Source organism: Oncorhynchus gorbuscha, linkage group LG10, assembly GCF_021184085.1.
Source record: "Oncorhynchus gorbuscha isolate QuinsamMale2020 ecotype Even-year linkage group LG10, OgorEven_v1.0, whole genome shotgun sequence".
In the NCBI taxonomy this organism is placed as follows: domain Eukaryota; kingdom Metazoa; phylum Chordata; class Actinopteri; order Salmoniformes; family Salmonidae; genus Oncorhynchus; species Oncorhynchus gorbuscha.
Window position 1 is genome coordinate 33,205,211 of NC_060182.1, and position 16,110 is coordinate 33,221,320.

General features: G+C 47.0%; 1 protein-coding gene across 7 annotated transcripts in view; it reads left to right on the top strand.

The window, feature by feature from the left end:
• Nucleotides 1–16,110, top strand: part of camta1a (calmodulin binding transcription activator 1a) — a 522,529-nt gene that overhangs the window by 467,721 nt on the left and 38,698 nt on the right. For all 7 annotated transcript variants that reach the window (XM_046365688.1, XM_046365689.1, XM_046365690.1 and 4 more), the window contains 3 exons: nt 2,699–5,007; nt 14,060–14,186; nt 14,506–14,640. In XM_046365688.1, coding sequence (XP_046221644.1) covers nt 2,699–5,007; nt 14,060–14,186; nt 14,506–14,640 — 2,571 coding nt within the window. The remainder of the gene's footprint in view (nt 1–2,698; nt 5,008–14,059; nt 14,187–14,505; nt 14,641–16,110) is intronic.

The window sequence follows — 16,110 nt, forward strand, 5'->3', positions numbered from 1 at the left end:
AGTCACCTGCTCTATCTACCCTACCTGCAGTCACCTGCTCTGTCTACCCTACCTGCAGTCACTTGCTCTGTCTACCCTACCTGCAGTCACCTGCTCTATCTACCCTACCTGCACTCACCTGCTCTGTCTAACCTATCTGCACTCACCTGCTCTGTCTACCCTATCTGCACTCACCTTCTCTGTCTACCTTACCTGCACTCACCTTCTCTGTCTACCCTATCTGCACTCACCTGTTCTGTCTACCCTATCTGCACTCACCTGCTCTGTCTACCCTACCTGCACTCACCTGCTCTGTCTACCCTATCTGCACTCACCTGCTCTGTCTACCCTATCTGCACTCACCTGCTCTGTCCACCCTATCTGCACTCACCTGCTCTGTCTACCCTATCTGCACTCACCTGCTCTGTCTACCCTACCTGCACTCACCTGCTCTGTCTACCCTATCTGCACTCACCTGCTCTGTCTACCCTACCTGCACTCACCTGCTCTGTCTACCCTATCTGCACTCACCTGCTCTGTCTACCCTACCTGCACTCACCTGCTCTGTCTACCCTACCTGCACTCACCTGCTCTGTCTATTTATTTTTAATTCACCTTTATTTAACCAGTTAGGCTAGTTGAGAACAAGTTGTCATTTGCAACTGGACCTGTCTAGACTACCTCATGAATTACTGTTGTAGTCACGTTCTGTTGCATAATTCAACAAGTGTGTCAATAGCAGGATACATTAAAAATCAACACGCTTGGCTCTAGATTACCCCTATTTATACATACTTTACATTGTTTGTGGCTCCCAAGTGGCACAGTGGTCTAAGGCACTGCATCTCAGTGCTAGAGGTGTCACTACAGACCCTGGTACGATTCCAGGCTGTATCACAACCAGCTGTGATTGGGAGTGCCATAGGGTGGTGCACAATTGGCCCAGCATCGTCCGGGTTTGGCTGGTGTAAGCAGTCATTGTAAATAAGAATTTGTTCTTAAGTAACTTGCCTAGTTAAATAAAATAAAATAAAATGTTATTTGTCACATTCGCATTAACATCTGCTAACCATGTGTGTGTAGCGAAATGCTTGTGCTTCTAGTTCCGACAATGCATTAATAACCAACGAGTAATCTAACTAACAATTCCAAAACTACTACCTTATACACACAAGTGTAAAGGGATAAAGAATATGTACATAAAGATATATGAACGAGTGATGGTAAAGAGCGGCATGGGCAAGATGCAGTAGATGGTATCGAGACAATCAGACATAATATCACTATAATCCGAGTGTTCATTTTCAAAAGTTGCTTTCATTTCAGCACATCTGCACTGAACAAGATCATAAACGCAACATGAAACAATTTCAGTTCATATAAGGAAATCAGTCAATTGAAATGTATCCATTAGGCTATGGATGTCACATGACTGGGAATACAGATCTGCATCTGTTGGTCACCGATACCTTAAGGTAGGGGTCAGAAAACCAGTCAGTATTTAGTGTGATCACCATTTGCCTCATGCAGCGAGACACACCTCCTTCACATAGAGTTGATCAGGCTGTTTGTTGGTTGTGGCCTGTGGAATGTTGTCCCATTCCTCTTCAATGGCTGTATGAAGTTGCTGGATGTTGGCAGGAACTGGAAAACGCTGTCGTACACGTCGATCCAGAGCATCCCAGATGGGCGACATGTCTGGTGAGTATGCAGGCCATGGAAGATTTGTCCACTGAAGTCGGTTACGACGCCAAACTACAGTCAGGTCAAGACCCTGGTGAGGACAACGAGCACACAGATGAGCTTCCCTGAGATGGTTTCTGACAGTTTGTGCAGAATTCTTCGGTTGTGCAAACCCAGTTTCATCAGCTGTCCAGGTGGCTGAGATCAGAAGCCAGATGTGGAGGTCCCGGGATGGTGTGGTTACACCTGGTCTGTGGTTGTGAGGCCGGTTGGACTTACTGCCAAATTCTCTAAAACGATGTTAGAGGCAGCTTATGGTAGACATTCCTGCAGTCAGCATACCAACTGCACGCTCCCTCAAAAATATGTGTTGTGTGACAAAACTGCACATTTTAGAGTGTCCTTTTTTTTTAGAGTGTCCTTTATAATGATCATGCTGTTTAACCAGCTTCTTGACGTGCCACACCTGTCAGGTGTGGCAAAGGAGAAATGCTCGCTAACAAGGAATTAAGCAAATTTGTGAACAACATTTGAAAGAAATAAGCTATTTGTGAGTGTAGTACATTTCTGGGATATTTTATTTCAGTTCATGAAACATGGGACCAACACTTTACATGTTGCGTTTATATTTTTTAGTTAATAGTCATTTGTAAATATTTAAATCCACCAAAAATGAACACCCATTAAAATTAAAGTTATCTTTTTTCTCTTTCTTGTGACGTGTCGAGACGGTTCAGTAAATCTCCGACTAATATTCTTGTAGCCAGTGTATTCCATTGAACCCATTTCAGCCAGTACCGGGGTGTGTTTGACAGGTGATTACAGACATTTCCTCAGTCGTAGCGTTGACGGGGGAAAAAGGACACAAGCAACAGTATGAAAGAGTCCCAGGAGTCAAATGAAAGTAATCAATACAGTGAGATTTAAGTGACGAGTGGAGATTCACTGTACTATTCTGCATTCTTTGTAAATGACTGATGACTTGTCCTGTACCTAGAGCTATCTCTCAGTAACCTCTCCTATCTCCCTCTAACAGGCGCAGGGAGCAGTGTGCACCACAAGTGCAACAGCGCCAAACACCGCATCATCTCCCCCAAGGTGGACCCCCGTGGAGGCTACAGCAGCGGTCACTCTGAGGTCCAGAACAACGACGTGTCCGAGGGCAAGACCGAGCACAGCAGCCATGGAGGGGGGGGGAAAAGTTACGGAGGGGGAGGGGGCAGCGCCAGGGAGAAACGCAATGGCAAGATTCCCAAGCCTGTTCTCCTGCACCAGAACAGCACGGAGGTGTCCTCGACCAACCAGGTGGAGGTCCCTGACACCACCCAGAACTCCCCAGTGTCCATCAGCAGCGGGCTGAACAGCGACCCAGATATGGCTGACAGTCCCGTGGTGACGGGCATGGGCCACGTGGCTTCCGTCCTGTCCAGCCTGTCCCAGAGTGTATTCATGTCCGAGGTGACCGGGGACCCCGGCTACAGCATGTCCCCCAATGGGGGCCCCAACGCCCACCTCATGGGCCCCGACGCAGCCTCTCAGGGACTGGGGTTGTCCGGTGTGGTGGCAGACAACCACAAATTTGCCTTCCCTAGCGGAGGGGCTGGGGAGGGTCCCGGGGGGGCAGGGGGAGCAGATGGGCTGTCCATGCTGTCTGCAGCCGGTGTGTCTGAGGAGCTGGTCCTGTCCAGCAGCCTGGATGCCGGAGGCATGAAAATACCTGAGACCACCATGAACTTTGACCCTGACTGCTTCCTCAACAACCCCAAGCAGGGCCAGACCTACGGGGGCAGCAGGCTGAAGGGGGGCGGCAGCTCCTCCTCTTCCTCCTCTTCCTCCAATGGCACCAACGGCAGTATGCAGCGCTCTCCATCCATGTCAGACTCTGGATACAGCTTCAACTCTGCTCTGGTGAAGAACATCAAGACGGAGGACATGTCCTTCGAGCAGCAGCTGGCCACAGAGCAGGGCTATCAGGTGGGGGCGGTGGTGAGCTGTGGAGGAGGTGGAGCTGGTTCCTCTGGGACTGGTTCAGCGCAGGGCTCCCTCGGCCTGACCCCGGCTGGCTCTCTGCTGCCCTCTGGAGGAGGCCTGAGCCCCAGCACCACCCTGGAGCAGATGGACTTCAGCGCCATCGATGCCAAGCAGGAATACTCCTCCGGGGCTGGGTCAGTGGGCTATGGCCAGGCTATGAACAGCCCCCACCTCTCCCACCAGAGCCACTCGCCCAGCTTCTTCCTCCAGGACACCCAGCAGTCCGGCCAGGCCCAGCAGGGCAGGTCCTCCATGGGCCAGAAGAGTCATCTGATGGAGCACAACTCCCACGACTCCACAGCCTACATGGGCCTGCAGGTGGTCAAGACGGACTCCCCTGGCATTAACGGCCATCTCCACCACCACCACCAGAGCCACCACAGGGCCAACTGCAACGGTGGCTCCCCCACCGAGGGGCCAGGGCAGGGGCCTGGGTCTCTCCAGCTTCTGCAGTACCAGGGGGGCTTCCCTGGGCTGGGGCCAGAGCATGAGGAGGTGGTGGGTCTGGAGCAGCCAGGCAGCGTGGGCTCAGGCCAGGCAGGGGGAACAGAGAATGGAGAGGGCCTACTGAAGCCTGGGGATCACCTCCAGGCCTGTGGAGGAGGCAACCCAGAGGGAGGAGGGACAGAGCACTACCTGCAGCAGGCCAACGGTGGAGGAGGTCAGGGAGGCGGAGGAGGAGGGGAAGGAGTGACCATGCATAACGGAAATGGCATCAACAACGACGGCAGCAACCGCTCACAGCAGCAGCAGCAGCAGCTGCAGCCCCTCCTCCAGGGGGCTGGGATGGTCCAGGGCCTCTACAACACCGTGGGGCCCCACCAGGGCCTGGGCGGATCGGGCTCTAACGGGGGAGCAGGAGGGGGAGGCATGGAGATCAGCTTGGACCACTTCGACATCTCCTTTGGAAACCAGTTCTCTGACCTCATCAATGACTTCATCTCTGTGGACGGTAGTGGAACCAACATGGCTGCCGGGGGAGCTCTTTACAACCACCAGCTGGTGGCCAACCACGGCTCAGATGGTCAGGCCACGCCTAGTGGAGCTCCCCAGCAGGGCCAGGAGGACGGAGGGGTAGGAGGGGCCCGGGGGGCAGGATACAGCCCCTCAGAGCTCTGTCTCCAGCCCTGCTGCAGCCCTCAGTCTCTGGGTGCCGGGGCTGGGGGTGCAGGGACGGAGTCAGGCTCTCTGGCATACATGGACGTGGCGGAGGTGGTGTCTGCAGCCGTGGCCCATGGGGCTCTGGGGATGTTGCAGGCCACAGGGAGACTCTTCATGGTCACTGACTACTCGCCCGAGTGGTCCTACCCTGAGGTGAGCCTCCACCACGCTAGCAGTGCATGTACTCCTTATTTCACAAAGCATTACACTCCAGTTGAGTGACCAAATGTAGTTAGAACATAGTTTTGTAGTTGTGATTGGGTAAACGGATACAGAGAGGCATTTTCTCAAGTTTCACTTTGGTCAGACAGAAATAATGGATCTCCATCAACCAACCTGAACTGCCAAAATATAGGAAACACTTTAGTAAACGAGGGATACAACGTATATTGAAAGCAGGTGCTTCCACACAGGTGTGTTTCCTGAGCAATTTCTAACCAACGAATTAACATCCCATCATGCTTAGTGTCATGTATAAAAATGGTGGGCTGGAGGCCTCCAGAGTGGTTCCACTGTATAAAGCACTGCATTGCAGTGCTTGAGGCATCACTACAGACCCGGGTTCAATCCCAGGCTGTGTCACACCTGGCCATGACCGGGAAACCCATGAGGCGGTGCACAATTGGCCCAGTGTCGTCTGGGAAGGCCGAGATTTCCTTGTTCCATCGCGCTCTAGCAACTCCATGTGGTGGGTCAGGTGCCTGCAAGCTGACCTCGAGTCGCCAGCTGGAATTGTTTCCTCCGACACATTGGTGCGGCTGGCTTCTGGGTTAAACGAGCAATGTGGCTTGACACAGTCGCGTTTCAGAGGACACTTGGCTCTCGGCCTTCGCCTCTCCCGAGTCCGTATGGGAGTTGCAGGAATGGGACAAGACTGTAACTACCAATTGGGGAGAAACAGGTTGTAAAAAGTACAGAAACAAATGCTTGGTAGGCCCAGTTGCTCAATATTTTGGCTACCATTGCTATGCACTCATGGGATGACAATACCCCCATCCACAGGTCACTGAATGGTTTGATGGGCATGAAAACGATGTAAACCATATGCCATGGTTGTCTCAGTCACCAGATCTCAACCCAATTGACCACTTACGGGATTCTGGAGCGGCACCACCATCAACAAAACACCAAATAATGGAATTTCTGGTGGAAGAAGGGTGTTGCATCCCTCCAACAGAGTTCCAGAGTGGATGCCAAGGCGCTTTGAAGCTGATCTGGCTCGTGGTCCAACGCCCTATTTAGACTCTTTATGTTGTTGTTTCCTTTGTTTTGGCAGTTGCCTGTACACATCAACTTAGTTTGAATGAACTGTAATATCACTGTTCAACCACCCGGATGGCAGCTCAATAAAGTACAAAACAGAGAGTAAAGGAGTCTGTGTAATGCCAGTAAGTCTGTTCAACCACCCGGATGGCAGCTCAATAAAGTACAAAACAGAGAGTAAAGGAGTCTGTGTAATGCCAGTAACACTGTCCAACCACAGGATGGCAGCTCAATAATGTACAAAACAGAGAGTAAAGGAGTCTGTGTAATGCCAGTAACACTGTTCAACCACAGGATGGCAGATCAATAATGTATAAAACAGAGTAAAGGAGTCTGTGTAATGCCAGTAACACTGTTCAACCACAGGATGGCAGCTCAATAATGTACAAAACAGAGAGTAAAGGAGTCTGTGTAATGCCAGTAACTCTGTTCAACCACAGGATGGCAGATCAATAATGTACAAAACAGAGAGTAGATTCTGTGTAATGCCAGTAACACTGTTCAACCACAGGATGGCAGATCAATAATGTACAAAACAGAGAGTAAAGGAGTCTGTGTAATGCCAGTAACACTGTCCAACCACAGGATGGCAGATCAATAATGTACAACATTTACATTTACATTTAAGTCATTTAGCAGACGCTCTTATCCAGAGCGACTTACAAATTGGTGCATTCACCTTATGACATCCAGTGGAACAGCCACTTTACAATAGTGCATCTAAATCTTTTAAGGGGGGGTGAGAAGGATTACTTTATCCTATCCTAGGTATTCCTTAAAGAGGTGGGGTTTCAGGTGTCTCCGGAAGGTGGTGATTGACTCCGCTGTCCTGGCGTCGTGAGGGAGTTTGTTCCACCATTGGGGGGCCAGAGCAGCGAACAGTTTTGACTGGGCTGAGCGGGAACTGTACTTCCTCAGTGGTAGGGAGGCGAGCAGGCCAGAGGTGGATGAACGCAGTGCCCTTGTTTGGGTGTAGGGCCTGATCAGAACCTGGAGGTACTGAGGTGCCGTTCCCCTCACAGCTTCGTAGGCAAGCACCATGGTCTTGTAGCGGATGCAAGCTTCAACTGGAAGCCAGTGGAGAGAGCGGAGGAGCGGGGTGACGTGAGAGAACTTGGGAAGGTTGAACACCAGACGGGCTGCGGCGTTCTGGATGAGTTGTAGGGGTTTAATGGCACAGGCAGGGAGCCCAGCCAACAGCGAGTTGCAGTAATCCAGACGGGAGATGACAAGTGCCTGGATTAGGACCTGCGCTGCTTCCTGTGTGAGGCAGGGTCGTACTCTGCGGATGTTGTAGAGCATGAACCTACAGGAACGGGCCACCGCCTTGATGTTAGTTGAGAACGACAGGGTGTTGTCCAGGATCACGCCAAGGTTCTTAGCGCTCTGGGAGGAGGACACAATGGAGTTGTCAACCGTGATGGCGAGATCATGGAACGGGCAGTCCTTCCCCGGGAGGAAGAGCAGCTCCGTCTTGCCGAGGTTCAGCTTGAGGTGGTGATCCGTCATCCACACTGATATGTCTGCCAGACATGCAGAGATGCGATTCGCCACCTGGTCATCAGAAGGGGGAAAGGAGAAGATTAATTGTGTGTCGTCTGCATAGCAATGATAGGAGAGACCATGTGAGGTTATGACAGAGCCAAGTGACTTGGTGTATAGCGAGAATAGGAGAGGGCCTAGAACAGAGCCCTGGGGGACACAAGTGGTGAGAGCGCGTGGTGAGGAGACAGATTCTCGCCACGCCACCTGGTAGGAGCGACCTGTCAGGTAGGACGCAATCCAAGCGTGGGCCGCGCCGGAGATGCCCAACTCGGAGAGGGTGGAGAGGAGGATCTGATGGTTCACAGTATCGAAGGCAGCCGATAGGTCTAGAAGGATGAGAGCAGAGGAGAGAGAGTTAGCTTTAGCAGTGCGGAGCGCCTCCGTGATACAGAGAAGAGCAGTCTCAGTTGAATGACTAGTCTTGAAACCTGACTGATTTGGATCAAGAAGGTCATTCTGAGAGAGATAGCGGGAGAGCTGGCCAAGGATGGCACGTTCAAGAGTTTTGGAGAGAAAAGAAAGAAGGGATACTGGTCTGTAGTTGTTGACATCGGAGGGATCGAGTGTAGGTTTTTTCAGAAGGGGTGCAACTCTCGCTCTCTTGAAGACGGAAGGGACGTAGCCAGCGGTCAGGGATGAGTTGATGAGCGAGGTGAGGTAAGGGAGAAGGTCTCCGGAAATGGTCTGGAGAAGAGAGGAGGGGATAGGGTCAAGCGGGCAGGTTGTTGGGCGGCCGGCCGTCACAAGACGCGAGATTTCATCTGGAGAGAGAGGGGAGAAAGAGGTCAGAGCACAGGGTAGGGCAGTGTGAGCAGAACCAGCGGTGTCGTTTGACTTAGCAAACGAGGATCGGATGTCGTCGACCTTCTTTTCAAAATGGTTGACGAAGTCATCTGCAGAGAGGGAGGGGGGGGGGAAGATTCAGGAGGGAGGAGAAGGTGGCAAAGAGCTTCCTAGGGTTAGAGGCAGATGCTTGGAATTTAGAGTGGTAGAAAGTGGCTTTAGCAGCAGAGACAGAAGAGGAAAATGTAGAGAGGAGGGAGTGAAAGGATGCCAGGTCCGCAGGGAGGCGAGTTTTCCTACATTTCCGCTCGGCTGCCCGGAGCCCTGTACAAAACAGAGAGTAGAGTCTGTGTAATGCCAGAAACACTGTCCAACCACAGGATGGCAGCTCAATAAAGTACAAAACAGAGAGTAAAGGAGTCTGTGTAATGCCAGTAACACTGTCCAACCACAGGATGGCAGATCAATAATGTACAAAACAGAGAGTAAAGGAGTTTGTGTAATGCCAGTAACACTGTCCAACCACAGGATGGAAGCTCAATAAAGTATGAAACAGAGAGTAAAGGAGTCTGTGTAATGCCAGTAACACTGTCCAACCACAGGATGGCAGATCAATAATGTACAAAACAGAGAGTAAAGGAGTCTGTGTAATGCCAGTAACACTGTTCAACCACAGGATGGCAGATCAATAATGTACAAAACAGAGAGTAGAGTCTGTGTAATGCCAGTAACACTGTTCAACCACAGGATGGCAGATCAATAATGTATAAAACAGAGAGTAGATTCTGTGTAATGCCAGTAACACTGTCCAACCACAGGATGGCAGATCAATAATGTATAAAACAGATAGTAGATTCTGTGTAATGCCAGTAACACTGTCCAACCACAGGATGGCAGATCAATAATGTATAAAACAGAGAGTAAAGGAGTCTGTGTAATGCCAGTAACACTGTCCAACCACAGGATGGCAGATCAATAATGTACAAAACAGAGAGTAAAGGAGTCTGTGTAATGCCAGTAACACTGTTCAACCACAGGATGGCAGATCAATAATGTACAAAACAGAGAGTAGAGTCTGTGTAATGCCAGTAACACTGTTCAACCACAGGATGGCAGATCAATAATGTATAAAACAGATAGTAGATTCTGTGTAATGCCAGTAACACTGTCCAACCACAGGATGGCAGATCAATAATGTACAAAACAGAGAGTAAAGGAGTCTGTGTAATGCCAGTAACACTGTCCAACCACAGGATGGCAGATCAATAATGTACAAAACAGATAGTAGATTCTGTGTAATGCCAGTAACACTGTCCAACCACAGGATGGCAGATCAATAATGTATAAAACAGAGAGTAGAGTCTGTGTAATGCCAGTAACACTGTCCAACCACAGGATGGCAGATCAATAATGTATAAAACAGAGAGTAGAGTCTGTGTAATGCCAGTAACACTGTCCAACCACAGAATGGCAGATCAATAATGTACAAAACAGATAGTAGATTCTGTGTAATGCCAGTAACACTGTCCAACCACAGGATGGCAGATCAATAATGTATAAAACAGAGAGTAGAGTCTGTGTAATGCCAGTAACACTGTCCAACCACAGGATGGCAGATCAATAATGTATAAAACAGAGAGTAGAGTCTGTGTAATGCCAGTAACACTGTCCAACCACAGGATGGCAGATCAATAATGTACAAAACAGAGAGTAAAGGAGTCTGTGTAATGCCAGTAACACTGTCCAACCACAGGATGGCAGATCAATAATGTACAAAACAGAGAGTAGAGTCTGTAATGCCAGTAACACTGTTCAACCACAGGATGGCAGATCAATAATGTACTCTCCCCTATGTATTTATTTGGACAGTGAAGTTAGAACTTTAAATGTGGCTCTATTCTCCAGCATTTTGGATTTGACATGGAGTGTTTTATGTGAGGCGACAGTACAGAATGTCACCTTTCATTTGAGGGTATGTTCACACATATCTGTTTCACCGGTTAGAAAGGAAAGCACTTTATGTATCAAGTCCCTCCATTTGAAGGTGTCATAAGTATTTGGACAAATTCACTTACAGTGTATTACATTGACAGTCAAAAGGTAAGTATTTGGTCCCATATTCCTAGCAGGCAATGATTACATCAAGCTTGTGACGACACACTTGTTGGATGCGTTTGCAGTTTGTTTTGGTTGTGTTTCTCATTATGTTGTGGGATAAATCCATTTGAATTCAGGCACTTTTTGACAGCAGCCCTTTTGATTTGAACGAAACCTTCCATACATATTTGCCCATGGAAGAAATGCCCAGAAAGGGACATTTTGGGCCTGAATGTCAGAACATTCAGCAGATAAAGGGGCTCATAGTTGACCTATTCTGCATACCCCAGCATACCATGAGACATCCACGTCTTCATCACTGGGAAATAGAAACGGTTGATATTATTTAAAAGATTACAAACAGGGTGGTCAAACTATTTGATCATTTCTGGAGGAAAAAAATATTCATATAAAAATGTTCCTTTTATTTACCTTCAATGTCAATTAATAACGCTTACTTACACTCCAATTTGTTTCATATTCGCATATTTTGTCATTTAGACCCTATTTGATATCATCTATCATGTGTTGTTGAGACACAGCATGCTTTTCGATACAAGGTGGGTGTCATATTTTGACTGATAAATGTATTAAAAAGTGGAATCAAATTTAAATTTCAACTTTCAAGTAGTACTACAAAGATGGTTGGAGGTCCACACAACAGAGAATGTTGACTTGAAAGGGAATACCTGTTGTTTTAAATTATACTGTCCTCCATTGGAATCATATTGAAATCATAGAAATATAGATAGTAGAATAGACTATTTAGGTTAACGTTCGACGGTGGGTGGGCCGGTGGTCCTCTTTGTGGTAGTAATTAGAAGTTAAAAGTTAAATGTCAATGCTGTACCATCTAAATTGCAGTGGTCTGAAGGGATAGGTCCATTCTATGAACGCTATTTCTATTAATGAAAGGACACCCATCCTGTATTCAGGAGCATGTTGTGTCTCAACTGATGGCGGGCACAATACAAACACCTCAGATTATGTCAATTAGCGTCTAAGCTACTAACATGTGCAAATATTTAAAGGTTATTTAAATTTAAATATTTAAAAGTTTTATATTATTTAAAGTTTTATAATATTTTTATAAAGTTTTATAATATTTAAAGTTTTTTCATTAAAAAATATATATATCATCAAATAGTTTGACCACCCTGTTTGTAAGCTTTTAAATAATATCAACCGTTTCTATTTCCCAGTGATGAAGACGTGGATGTCTCATGGTATGCTGGGGTATGCAGAATAGGTCAACTATGAGCCCCTTTATCTGCTGAATGTTCAGGTCCAAAAAGTCCCTTTCTGGGCATTTCTTCCATGGGCAAACATGTATTTTTTTAAATATATATATATATATATATATATATATATATATATATATATATATATATATATTACACTTGGCAAGTCAGTTAAAAACAAATTCTTATTTGCAATGACAACCTACCGGGGAACAGTGGGTTAACTGCCTTGTTCAGGGGCAGAACAACAGATTTTTACCTTGTCAGCTCGGGGATTCGATCCAGCAACCATTTGGTTACTGGCCCAACACTAGGCTACCTGCCACCCCATGGAAATATAAATGAATGGTAAATAATGTATTGTGTCATTTTGGAGACTCTTTTATTGTAAATAAGAATACAATAACTTTCTAAACACTTTTACATTAATGTGGATGCTGCCATGATTACCGATAATCATGAATGAATCGTGAATAATGATGAGTGAGAAAGTTACAGATCCAAAAATATCATACCCCCAAGACATGCTAACCTCTCTCCATTACAATAACAGGGGAGGTTAGCATACCCCCAAGACATGCTAACCTCTCTCCATTACAATAACAGGGGAGGTTAGTATACCTCCAAGACATGCTAACCTCTCTCCATTACAATAACAGGGGAGGTTAGCATACCCCCAAGACATGCTAACCTCTCTCCATTACAATAACAGGGGAAGTTAGCATACCTCCAAGACATGCTAACCTCTCTCCATTAAAATAACAGGGGAGGTTAGCATACCCCCAAGACATGCTAACCTCTCTCCATTACAATAACAGGAGAGGTTAGCATACCCCCAAGACATGCTAACCTCTCTCCATTACAATAACAGGGGAGGTTAGCATACCTCCAAGACATGCTAACCTGTCTCCATTACAATAACAGGGGAGGTTATTATACCTCCAAGACATGCTAACCTCTCTCCATTACAATAACAGGGGAGGTTAGCATACCCCCAAGACATGCTAACCTCTCTCCATTACAATAACAGGGGAGGTTAGTATACCCCCAAGACATGCTAACCTCTCTCCATTACAATAACAGGGGAGGTTAGTATACTTCCAAGACATGCTAACCTCTCTCCATTACAATAACAGGGGAGGTTAGCATACCCCCAAGACATGCTAACCTCTCTCCATTAAAATAACAGGGGAGGTTAGCATACCCCCAAGACATGCTAACCTCTCTCCATTAAAATAACAGGGGAGGTTAGCATACCCCCAAGACATGCTAACCTCTCTCCATTACAATAACAGGAGAGGTTAGCATATCCCCAAGACATAGGGGTATTTTGGGGGCTATGATATTTATGCCTCTGTATTTATGTATTTATTTATGTATCCAACAAGTTTGCAGAGTCACAAGCTTGACGTAGTCATTCTGTGCTATGGGAATATGGGACCAAATACAAAACAAATTGACTAAATTGAATACACCAGAAGTAAAGTTGTCCAAATACTTATGACACCTTCAAATCGGGGGACTAGATAGTCTAACGTGCTTTCACTTCTACACGGTACAACAGATATGTATGAAAATACCCTCTAATAAAAAGTGACAATCTGTACTGTCACCTTTTTATAAAACATTTAAAACCCAAAATGCTGGAGTATAAAGCCAAATTAAAAGTGTTAGCTTCACTGTCCAAGTAAATGAGTAAGGGAGGGGAGTTTACTGTATGTACAGAGAACTTCAGTTTAATGCCAATGACACGGTTCATCCACAAGATGGCAACCACTTTGGTCAGACAGAAAAATGGCTGTAATATCACTGTCCAACCACAGGACGGCAACTCAGTAAATATAGCAGAGACAATAAACGGTTGTGTAATGCCACTCTTCCACCGCTAGGTGGAAGCAGTTTGAGATTTTTTATTTATTTTTATTATTATTTTTTTTTTACCTTTATTTAACCAGGCAAGTCAGTTAAGAACACATTCTTATTTTCAATGACAGCCTGGGAACAGTGGGTTAACTGCCTGTTCAGGGGCAGAATGACAGATTTGTACCTTGTCAGCTCGGGGGTTTGAACTCGCAACCTTCCGGTTACTAGTCCAACGCTCTAACCACTAGGCCACGCCACTGAGTTAGAGATGAATATGTCCCTGTGTTCATGTTATTCCCATTATTCTCCATAAGATGGCAGCATGACATTAAAACATGGCCAAATTCACACTTGCTTACAGTTCCAGATGATCCAGTTTCCCGCGCTGTGAGTCTGTGTGCTATCTGTTTCAGGGAGGAGTGAAGGTGCTCATCACTGGTCCATGGCAGGAGGCCAGCTCTAACTACAGCTGCCTGTTTGATCAGATATCTGTCCCTGCCTCTCTCATCCAGCCTGGGGTGCTGCGCTGCTACTGCCCAGGTAAGACTGGTCTCAGTGGCCTGGCCTTTGCACACCCTCTTGTCCTTCCACCAGGGTTAAACTGGAAACACTGTGTACTGTACCTACCAGGGTAATCAGTCGTTATCTTTTAGACTTAGATCAGCATACATTACACTTTACTTTACTCCTGTCTCTGTTCCTCAGTTGAGATTGTGTTCCTGGCCACTGAGAAGTTTCAAGAAGAAGAATATAATGTTCCTATGAGGTCTACAGGTGGTTAGAGTCAGGTGCGTTGGAGTTGTAGCAGTTATCAGTGAAGCGTCTGACTCGGACTCCCTCTGTCTGTCTCTGTCCACAGCTCATGACACTGGGCTGGTGACACTGCAGGTGACTGCCAGTAACCAGATCATCTCTAACTCAGTGGTGTTTGAGTACAAAGCCCGCGCTCTGCCCTCACTGCCCTCCTCACAACACGACTGGCTCTCACTGGACGGTAAGATATCTCGGTCTATCTTCCTCTCTCTTTTTGCCTCAATATGTCTTTCTGTGTCTCTTTGTCTCTCTCTGAATCCCCATCTCTCTTTCTCTTTGCTTCCCCCTCTCTCTCTATCTCCCTGCTTCCCCCTCTCCTTCTCTCTATTTCCCTGCTTCCCCCTCTCTTTCTCTCTCTCTCTCTCTATTTCCCTGCTTCCCCCTCTCTTTGTCTCTCTCTCTCTATTTCCCTGCTTCCCCCTCTCTTTCTCTCTAGTTCCCTGCTTCCCCCTCTCTTTCTCTCTCTATTTCCCTGCTTCCCCCTCTCTTTCTCTCTCTCTATTTCCCTGCTTCCCCCTCTCTTTCTCCCTCTGCTTCCCCCTCTCTCTCTCTCTCTCTCTCTTTCCCTGCTTCCCCCCTCTCTTTCTCTCTCTGATCCCCCCCTCTCTCTCTCTATATCCCTGCTTCCCCCTCTCTTTCTCTCTCATTCTCCTTCCCCGTCTCTTTCTCTCTCGTTCTCCTTCCCTGTCTCTCTTTCTCTCTCGTTCTCCTTCCCTGTCTCTTTCTCTCACTCTCTGCTTCCCACTCTCTCTTTCTCTCTCTCCCTGCTTCCCCCTCTTTCTCTACTTCCCCTCTCTTTCTCTCTCTCTCTTGCTCTCCCTCTCCCTGTCCTTCTGCCCTGGGCACCAGTGAAGTGCTATCTGCTGGCTCATCCTAAATGACTCTCTGCTGTGCTGTCGTGTTGCCGCTCTGAGTGTCACAAATCACAACTACCTGTCCATTTACATTAGAGTCTGTTCTAGAGGCATGTGGCTGTGTGGTGGCGTGTCCATGGTCCATGATGACAGTAATTACTTGAAGATTTAGTTGGATTTCAGTACATTGGAGAGCACGAGTCCTTTTCCTGTTGTCCTGTATCTGTGAGAGGGTCCTGTAGTGTTAATAATGTGGTCTGATAGACATTTCGGAATCAATATCTGTAGTGAATCAACTTCATTGTGGGCTTTCAGGACCATGGAGAACACTAGTCATCAGTCATCAGGTGTGATAGCAGCAGTGAGTCAACTCCATTGGGATCTTGAGATCAGGTTTTATTTCAGGACCATGGAGAACACTAGTCTTGTTCTGTGTCTTCAATGTTTTCTGGTGTCAGGATCAATAGTTGGGTCAAATGAGTACCTTTTGGGTAGTGTAAAGATTTTATTTCACCTAGTTTTAACATTCTGCCATACAGAGCACATGTTCAACATAATACAAAACACATTTTCCCATCTCAAGAGGTTAATACCAAAATGACTACACTGAGAGACTATTAAGTGCCACATAAAGTCACAGGGTTGTCCGTAACAGGGTTAACGATTCAACCAGCCATAAATCCACTGTCAGGGGAAATGGAAGCTTGTTGTGTGCAACAGGGAGGGGCAATTGAATGCAAGTTTCATTACAATTACAAATGAATTGTAATTGCTTAAGAAATTCTAGCCTGTCTATC